The following is a 9,314-nucleotide window of genomic DNA, read 5'->3' on the forward strand; positions in this document are numbered from 1 at the left end:
ACATGTAAAAGTATGAGATTAGGTCATTCCCTAACACCATACACAAAAGTAAGCTCAAAATCGATTAAAGACCTAAATGTAAGGCCAGAAACTATCAAACTCTTAGAGGAAAACACAGGCAGAACACTCTATGACATAAATCACAGCAAGATCCTTTCTGACCCACCTCCTAGAGTAATGGAAATAAAAACAAAAATAAACAAATGGGACCTAATGAAACTTCCAAGCTTTTGCACAGCAAAGGAAACCATAAACAAGACCAAAAGACAACCCTCAGAATGGGAGAAAATATTTGCAAATGAAGCAACCGACAAAGGATTAATCTCCAAAATTTACAAGCAGCTCATGCAGCTCAATAACAAAAAAACAAACAACCCAATCCAAAAATGGGCCGAAGACCTAAATAGACATTTCTCCAAAGAAGATATACAGACTGCCAACAAACACATGAAAGAATGCTCAACATCATTAATCATTAGAGAAATGCAAATCAAACCTACAATGAGATATCATCTCACACCAGTCAGAATGGCCATCATCAAAAAATCTATAAACAATAAATGCTGGAGAGGGTGTGGAGAAAAGGGAACACTCTTGCACTGCTGGTGGGAATGTGAATTGGTTCAGCCACTATGGAGAACAGTATGGAGGTTCCTTAAAAAACTACAAATAGAAATACCATATGATCCAGCAATCCCACTACTGGGCATATACCCTGAGAAAACCAAAATTCAAAGAGTCATGTACCAAAATGTTCATTGCAGCTCTATTTACAATAGCCCGGAGATGGAAACAACCTAAGTGCCCATCATCGGATGAATGGATAAAGAAGATGTGGCACATATATACAATGGAATATTACTCAGCCATAAAAAGAAACGAAATTGAGCTATTTGTAATGAGGTGGATAGACCTTGAGTCTGTCATACAGAGTGAAGTAAGTCAGAAAGAAAAAGACAAATACCGTATGCTATCACATATATATGGAATTTAAGAAAAAAAAATGTCATGAAGAACCTAGGGGTAATGCAGGAATAAAGACGCAGACCTCCTAGAGAACGGACTTGAGGTTATTGGGGGGGGTGAGCTGTGACGGGGCGGGAGGGAGTCATGGGATATGACATACACACTAACAAACATAGTACGGTAGATAGCTAGTGGGAAGCAGACGCACGGCACGGGGATATTGGCTCGGTGCTTTGTGACAGCCTGGAGGGGTGGGATGGGGACGGTGGGAGGGAGGGAGATGCAAGAGGGAGGACATATGGGAACATATGTTTATGTATGACTGATTCACTTTGTTGTGGGGCAGAAACTAACACACCATTGTAAAGCAATTATACCCCAATAAAGATGTTAAAAAAAAAAGAATAAAAAAAAAAACAGTAAAGGGGACCCAGGTAGTATCTGGGTTACAGATGGGACAAGCAGAAAATTTCATTACTGTAAATATATGAAACCATGAAAGGATGGAGTTGGAAAATAGGATGGCAGGGTAGGGCAGAGGGACCTGGAAGGCCCAGCAGGGGCGGAAGGGTCTGCTGGACTGGTGGGTGGGGGAGGGGCTGTGGACACACCCTCTCCATGTTGTCCCCTCCCCCACACTCAGAAACCCTTTGTGACTCTTCAGTGCTCTGTGATGCAGGCCTGGGACTGCACTCGCACTCTCAGTGCTCAGTGTGTTCAGGCAGTCTTGCGGTTCAGAAATGGGATTCAGAGAATGGAATGTTCTCTCATTTTTGAACAGCGTTATCGACCCATATCTGAGCTGTGACTCAACATCCTTGGATATTTACCGAAACCTCATCGTCCTGTGCGAGTTGGTGTTGCTTCTTCTGTTGCTGTGGTACCTGGTGAGCTTGCCATTTTCACCTACCTTCAGTAAAACCAAAGACATCCGAAAGGTAAGCAGCCCTGGGTGAGCCCCCAACAGAGACTCTTTGTTGTGGTTTTCATTTCTATTCCCACATTTTAAAATGAGATTGGTTGGCTCAGAGAGACACCTAAGGTGGGAAGTTCAAGGAGAGGATAGAACATCATCCTCCTAGGGAAAGAAGCCAGGCAGGGCTAGGGGTTCAGAGAGGACTAAGGCTTCCAGTTGAAGCCCATGTCCCATCTGAGTGTTTGGAGGACTCCAGGATAAAATCCCAAACAGCAATTTTGTGGCCCTAGTTTGGGTTATTTAGAGAGTGTGGGATCTCTGCAGGAGAACAGAGTTCCCCATTGCTTGATCATGAGTACATTCTCATATCAGGCATCACTAGACAAAGCCTTCCTTTGTGCTGGGCTGATCAGAGCAGCAATGCTGAGCCTCTGAGCAGAGGCTGGAGCCTGAGCTCCAGGATACAGGGTCCCATCTGAGGGACATGGACGTGACTGTTGGCCTCAGATGCTATGCCCTCCTTGGGCAGATGACTTCTGACTGAGAATATCAAGTGTGGATCTCATAGACAAAAGTCCTTCTTTGAGTTTGTCAAAGAAGAAAAAAATCGAAAGCATTTTAAGCCTTTAAAATTGATAAAAGGAAGGAACATAAAGTTCTGTTAATTAAAATAGAGTCATATTATTCATGGATAATGAATATCTGAGTTTCCTAGAGAGGAGTGAGAGAAATGAGCCCCAGCCCTTCATTCTTTTCTTTTTGTTCTCAGCGTCAGGGCAGAGCCAAGAGGAGAAGGAAAGGTGGAACACCGAAAGGTAAGGTTCTGCCTATCCCACCTGAACTCTCCAAGGGTGACCCTTCCTGCCTTTTCCATCACATCCAAGGTCCCTGATCTCTGAGGATGTCAACTGCTAGATACAGTTTCTCTCAGAAACCAGAGTTCTCAGAGGAGAGGCTTGTGGGAGGGCAGTCAGAGCCTGAGACACTGCTCAGATCCCCTGCTCTGCTCATCGCTGGGCATGAACCAGTGATGGACCTGGGCAATGGGTGTTTCCCAACAGGTGGCCATGTGAGATGTCAAGAGTCAGAACTTCTGTGTCCTGACTTTGTAAAAGTCCTTTGACTTCCTGGATGATCAGATTCCTCTTTGAGGTAAATAACCATTGACCTGTATTCCTCAAAGGGTGGTTCTGAATATCACATGGGAGAATACATATGAAAGCCCTTTGTGAATGATAAAGCAACATATATTTGAGCTTTGTTATTATCATCATTGACCATGTGATCTGACCCTATTTCCTAGTTCTTGGGGCTCTCCAAGTCCAATCCACCAAGGGTACCACTAAAGGACATTCTACTAAGCCTCCTATAAGGTCTCCTTGTTTCTACCTTCATCACTCTCCTGGTTTCCCAGGTTGGAGAGCTTGCCAGAGCGAAGATGAGGAGGCAAGGAAGGTGCTTTCTCTTCTGCAAAGGTGACTGAACATTACCTTCTTTCCTGTATCCCGCTTTTTAGTGGATTTAGTCTTTGAATTTCTAGGGCCTCAGTGAAGCCTGGTATTGACATGGGAGGGAAAATCCTCAGATTCAGAATGTGAAAGGCTTGGGGAGGGGGATAAAAGATTTATTGTGAGATTAAGGAAGTAAAAGAATGTGAAAGGATAGTATACATTGGGCAGCCATACTTTTGCCAGACCTGTCAGGGTCTCATGTGTGTTCTGTTCCTGGTTGCATCTTTGTACTTCCTGTCTTCTGCAGCCCCCTGGGCCGGCACGATGACACCACCTGCTTTCGTTGGCTCTTATGTCCAGACCCCTTCTGTGAGGTGTGTAATAATGCAACTGCTGAGATCAATCGGCTGCTACTCCCAGGGGCCCTGGAAGATTCTACTTCCTCTGTGTCCCCATTGGCTTCCACAGCTCCTGTGACTGAGTCGTCATTTACTCTGTCCGCTGCCTTCTCAACAGTCCCTCCAAGAGACCTAACACCAGCCTCTCTTCTTGAGCCTTCCCACTGCCCCCCTCCGTTCTCTCCCCTAGCCAAATGACCCCCTTAGTTGACTCTTTTTCACCCTCCCCATTGGGTCATTCTCTGGCACCAGAGCCTTTTCCTTCCTTGGATTCCGAATTCCCAGTGGACTATTCCCCACCCCAACCCCTTGCCTTTCCCCCTCTCCTACCACATGACACTCAGACAGCAGATCCTGTTCTCCCACGAGAGGCCACTTTGTCTCCGGATACCGTTTTCTCTCTTGACCCCACCCTTTCCCAAGATATCAATCCCCTATCAGATTTGTCCCAGGCAATGAATCACCCCGATTCTTTTGCTTGTCATCATGCACCACCAACTCTGTTGTCTCTTTCACCACAGCCAGAGTGCACTTTATCTGTGACTCAATCTGTGACTCCAGAACAGGAGAACTTATCTCCAGATAGCTCTGCTGGGTTATCCACTTGTGTGTCAACAATCAGAGGCACTGAGCATTCAAGCCTGTCAATTGCAGACTTCTCCTGGCGGCAAGCTCATGCCAAAGACTCGTTCCCTTCCACGTTGGCACAATGTGATTTCAATCAGGAGTTTCTTGACCTCCATTCTTCAGAGGCCTCTTTTGGGGGAGACCCTGCAGCCAACCTTGTAGAGCCTGGTAACCTCTCGTTTCTCAGCCCTGATGTCCTGGCACTCCTGGAGAGACAAGTCCAAAAGAGGAGCGATTTCCTGATGTGGAAGGAAAAGGAAAATGAAAAAGATTCTCTTCCAGAACAACTTAGGCCAGACTACCAACGAAATTCTTCGTGGAAAATGTTAGAGTCAACTGCTGATAAGCATGACTCGGCAGTCTGCCTTCCCTTTTGGAGCAGCAGAGACAAATCACAGGAGCTGCATGTGCGTCAGCAGCCCCCATATCCTAAGACCCTGGAGGACCATTTACAGCAAAAACCTATCCAGTTCTTCTGGGGTCTCCCGTCTCTGCACAGCGAGTCCTTGCCCTCTGCTGTTCATGTCTTGGCTGACAGTTCCTCAATCTTTATTTTCAATAGAAACTCGAATGCCTCCACAGGCCAAGAATCACCAGTGCTTCCTGATCCCCTGCCTCTGTCCTTGCCTGAGATTCAGCCTGAGCCCTTGCCTCAAACCCTGCCTCAATCTCAGCCCCTACCTCTCACTCAGGTCCAGTCCCAGGCCGACCCTCAGTCTCCACTCCCAGTCATACCATCTGATCCTCTACCCCAGATCAGGACCTATGGAGTAAGTTTCCACAGACCTCAGGATGAGTCCCAGTCTCTCTCCTCATCTGAAATTCAACAGCTGGAATGGAACATTTTGCAGAAACAACAGGAAAATTTGTGGGGTTTACCCTCTGTGGTCCAAAGATCTTGGGAAGACTTTTGTCCATCAGCTCCTAACACTCCTCACCACCGGGCCCCCCAGGCCCGTGGTTCAATCTCCATCCTTCCTGGGGAGTTTCCTCTCGGTGATGAAGTTCGGAAGAAACTAGAGCATCACCTTCGAAAGAGGCTCATCCAACACTGGTGGGGCCTGCCCCGCAGAATCTACGAGTCTGTGTCACTGATATTGCCTCCAAATGGTTTTTCAGAGGCATCTGAGTCGGTGAGCAATAATGGAGTCTCACTGATCTCTGTGTTTAAGGGTCAGAGTAGCAAAAATGGAAATGTTGGATTGAGCCAAACTGGAGGCTTCCATGAGAGGAGCTCAGAAATGTTCCAGCTAGAGGAAGGTGTGGGGAAGGATCTGGGACACAGCCTAGAGAATGGCCCAAAAGATCACCTGTTGAATGACCCAAAGAGCTCTTCAGGTAAGGATCTGGGGTATGACTCTGAGAAAGACCTAAAGAGTCAGATGGTGAGTCTCTCAGAGAAAAATCCAAGGATGTCAGCAGAGAGTCTAGGTCAGAGACAACTTCAAAATGTCCTAAAAGTACATTTGAGCAAGAAGTTTGGAGAAATAAATGAGGGTCGGCTCCCTGGGACTGTGCATAATTCATGGCATGCTATCAAGCAAACATTGCTTCTTTCTGTGAAATCCCACACCCAAACAAAACAGAGAAGTGTGCCATCATCAGTGGGTGTGGCCTACTCCCTGAATACCTTCCAGGACCTGACTTTTTTGATTCCAGTACACAACAGATGCTGGAAGCCCATATTAAAAGGTTTCGTATGAGGATGTTGTGGGCCCTTCTCCGCAAGGTCCTTGAATCCATACAGATCTTTAAATTGAAAGATGCCTCATACCAGTCCTTGTCTCATGCCAACTTGCCCTCCTCAACCAATGTGATTTCTGAGGCAGATTCCAAATCTGGGAGCTTCAAGTCCTTTAGAGGAAGCTCTGAATCTCTCCATGGAGACAAAGCGGGAACAACAAATTCAGCCCCTGTCCTGGATCGTTCTCTCCCTGCCACCTCACCTGTGGGCAAAGGAGGACAGAGGGTCCTGAGACAATCACGCTCTGATGTCAACCGTAGGCTGGCAGAGGATGTTCAGAGAATTAAGGATGCCAGACAGACTCCTCTGTCTGTTTCACTCTCCATCACAGGGAAAGCAGGTCCTAGACAGACTCAACTAGCCAACAGATATCCCCAAAAGCTGCTTGCAAAGCAAGCTGGGGCCAGATATGAGCCGAAGCATAGGAGTGTGAGTTCCAGTGATAAAGGAGAAATGCAACGGGGCAAAAAGGTGGAGAAGTCAGAACCTGTTTCCATGCCCAAATTGTCTAGGGAGGTATTCGCGGCTGAGGAGCCTGATCCTCTTCAATTAAAAACTAGTGACATGGTGACAACTAGCAAGCCAGGGAGCGCCCAAATGATAAATGTGAATGAGAATAAAGCAGAAACTACTGTGACCACTGGAAGCCCCCCACCCAAATTACCAGTTTGCCAAGATCCTAAATCATTAGACCTTAAAGAACAACTGTTCCGTGAGTTAAACTTTAAACTGGAGAACAGGGAGCATAGCCAGGCTCAAGGCCAACCCACTGACACATCCCTTGCTTCAGATAACTTGACTTATGAGGCCTCACTGACTCATGCCCAAGGTGTCTCAGGTGGGGACATGGGAGCTTCCCAGGTGCTGCATGTCCATTTGGAGGACAGAGGAATCAGGATGGAGCAGCAGCAGAAACCTTGGGCCCCTAAGCAGGATAAGAACTTCCCACCAACTGCAAAGAGAGTGAGCCCTCTGGAGCCCAAGGCAAAAGAGCTTGATGGAGGGGATAAAGGCTTGGGGACATCCCAACTTAGGAGGAAGAGTTTCCCTACTCAGGAGAAGGTACTAGGGCAGACACGTGCGAGCAAGTCTTCCCAGACCCTATCACAGAAGGGACAGCCTCTTCCTGAAGGCCATAACGGAAAAAGAATGATGCACTTCTTGCAATGGCTTTATTCTGGGATAAAATACGAAAGTCAAGAAGATGCCCAGGAAAAGGGCAGCCCCATATCAACTGTGCAGAACAGAGGCCTAGTTAAAAGTAAAGCTGCCTTTACTGGGACAACTGAAGCTCAGAAAATCGTGACAGACAATGGGAAGTTCCTAGAGGAGCAACTGGGGTGTCAGCATGCAATTGATGTCACCTGCTCTCAAGGGCCCCATCCTCCCCCAGTGCAGGTGAGGAAAACTCAGCAAAAGGCGGAAGTGCAGGTCCGGACAGAACCTGTCCAGGGACATCCTGTCAACTACAGGGCTCCCTCCTGTAAAGTGACAAATGTCAAGTCCTGCCATCAAATATCAAGTCCTACCTTTGCTGGCCAGAGTTATCCTCCAAGTACAAGACAGATCAGAGATAAGAAGAGACACCCCCAGAAAGTTGTGGCATTCAAGGACCAGCAACTATGTCACAGACATCTCCCACCAGTGTCCTACGGGGAGCCTGTGCCCCATCCAAGCCCCACCCACAGGCGTCAAGCTGGCCAGGCACCCACGGCTGCTCTCAGCACTGCTGAAGGCACTGTGTCTGGACATCGGTCTCTACTCTTTAGACAGAAAACAATTCTCCAGAATTCCCAGGGAGGAAGACTTCCCATCCAGAAATAACTCCTTCCTTGTGGAGATTATTGATTCTCCCAAATAAATAGTTATCTAATAATAGTGTATCTTTTCTGTGTACTGTGTTGGGGGCATGGGTTTTGGGTAACTCAGGGCTTATGTGTAAGGGAAAGGAAGGAGATAGTTCAGCTCTTGCCGATTGCTTCCTTCGGCTTTGGCTGAAAGGTGACCAGTCCTCTGGAGTTCTTGCTGAACCCCGCCACCCCACCCCCCGCCCCAAAGCCCATTTCCTCCCTGATGAAATTTGAGGAGATGGGCTTTGTCTTCTGCCGCTTAGCTTAGCCTTAATGAAAATGTATAGCAGCCCACATCTCCCCCCTCACTGAACGTTTTATATCCTTTAGAGAAGTAGGGAAGATAGGTCTTTTATACCTGAGGAGCGTTAAGGACAGGTATACTTTCTGAAAATAATGCTGAAGAAGAAACAACAGCTTAATCGTTATTTAGAACTCAGTGACCAGAGGCTCCTACAGGGGGCTGAACCCTGAATGGCACTATTTGGGCGGAGGTGTTGCTCTGCTGGACCCTGGGCTAGTTGCCGTAGGGTCCAGGAACTTTTATGTTATGTGCCCAGTCTCACAATTCTGGCTCCTTTCTCACAGGAAAGTCATATATATGTGCCACTCCTACTCAAAAATATATGCTCCTGCCTGAGCTAGAGCTCAGCTACCTCTGAATATGAGTAGCAGCTGCCTTCTAGTTGTTCACCCCTCTTCCATTACCCTCATCCACCTCACTCCATGGCAGTTAGACTGCCATTACTACTTTCTCTCTTTGTGCACAGTTTTCTTTTTTATTTCAAAAATTCATACCTTCCCACAAGATCCCAACTCAGGTGACCTCATAAACAGTAGCCATGGTAACCTCAAACTAAAACATTTCAGGATTATTATTTGTACTATATAGTCAGTTCCCATAGCCATATCTTAGCTATTTGGCACGAATACCTGTGTCATAACCCCACCCTAGAACCAGCAAGGAACTTGGTGAAGTAGCCTAGCAGTATGCCACACAAGCAGCAAGACTGGAATGAGTTTACTGCTTCTGGCTGAAAGAGGGATGGCCAGGCACTCCCAAGATACCATCCAGTGAAAGCCAACCCAAAGCACTATTCCCTAAGAGGTGTTCTAACTTGTTTCCCAGTTTTCGGTCTAGAATCAATTTACCCATCCCATTCCTGATCTCTTTTATTGGCCTGAAAAAAATTTCATTGGCTAATGCAACCCACTCAAATCCTTTCTCTCTACTGAGCATCTTCAAGATTTTATCTCCCTTTCCTCTTTGCAAGAATTAAAGCTGACAGATCTTTAAAAATGCTCTAGATTAGCCTCATTCCTTCTTGGATTTTATGTTCAATGGTCAGTCCCCTTCTCTGG

At 46.8% G+C, this 9,314-nt stretch overlaps 1 protein-coding gene across 1 annotated transcript; it reads left to right on the top strand.

The window, feature by feature from the left end:
• Positions 1–1,706: 1,706 nt before the first annotated feature.
• On the top strand, positions 1,707–7,978 carry LOC132522617 (spermatogenesis-associated protein 31D4-like). Its single transcript, XM_060153198.1, is given in 6 exon segments — positions 1,707–1,904; positions 2,652–2,697; positions 3,297–3,357; positions 3,641–3,888; positions 3,891–6,005; positions 6,008–7,978. Coding segments are annotated over 6 exon segments (4,587 nt in total). The 3' UTR covers positions 7,927–7,978.
• The last annotated feature ends 1,336 nt before the right edge of the window (positions 7,979–9,314 follow it).

Source organism: Lagenorhynchus albirostris, chromosome 7 (genome assembly GCF_949774975.1).
Source record: "Lagenorhynchus albirostris chromosome 7, mLagAlb1.1, whole genome shotgun sequence".
In the NCBI taxonomy this organism is placed as follows: Eukaryota; Metazoa; Chordata; class Mammalia; order Artiodactyla; family Delphinidae; genus Lagenorhynchus; species Lagenorhynchus albirostris.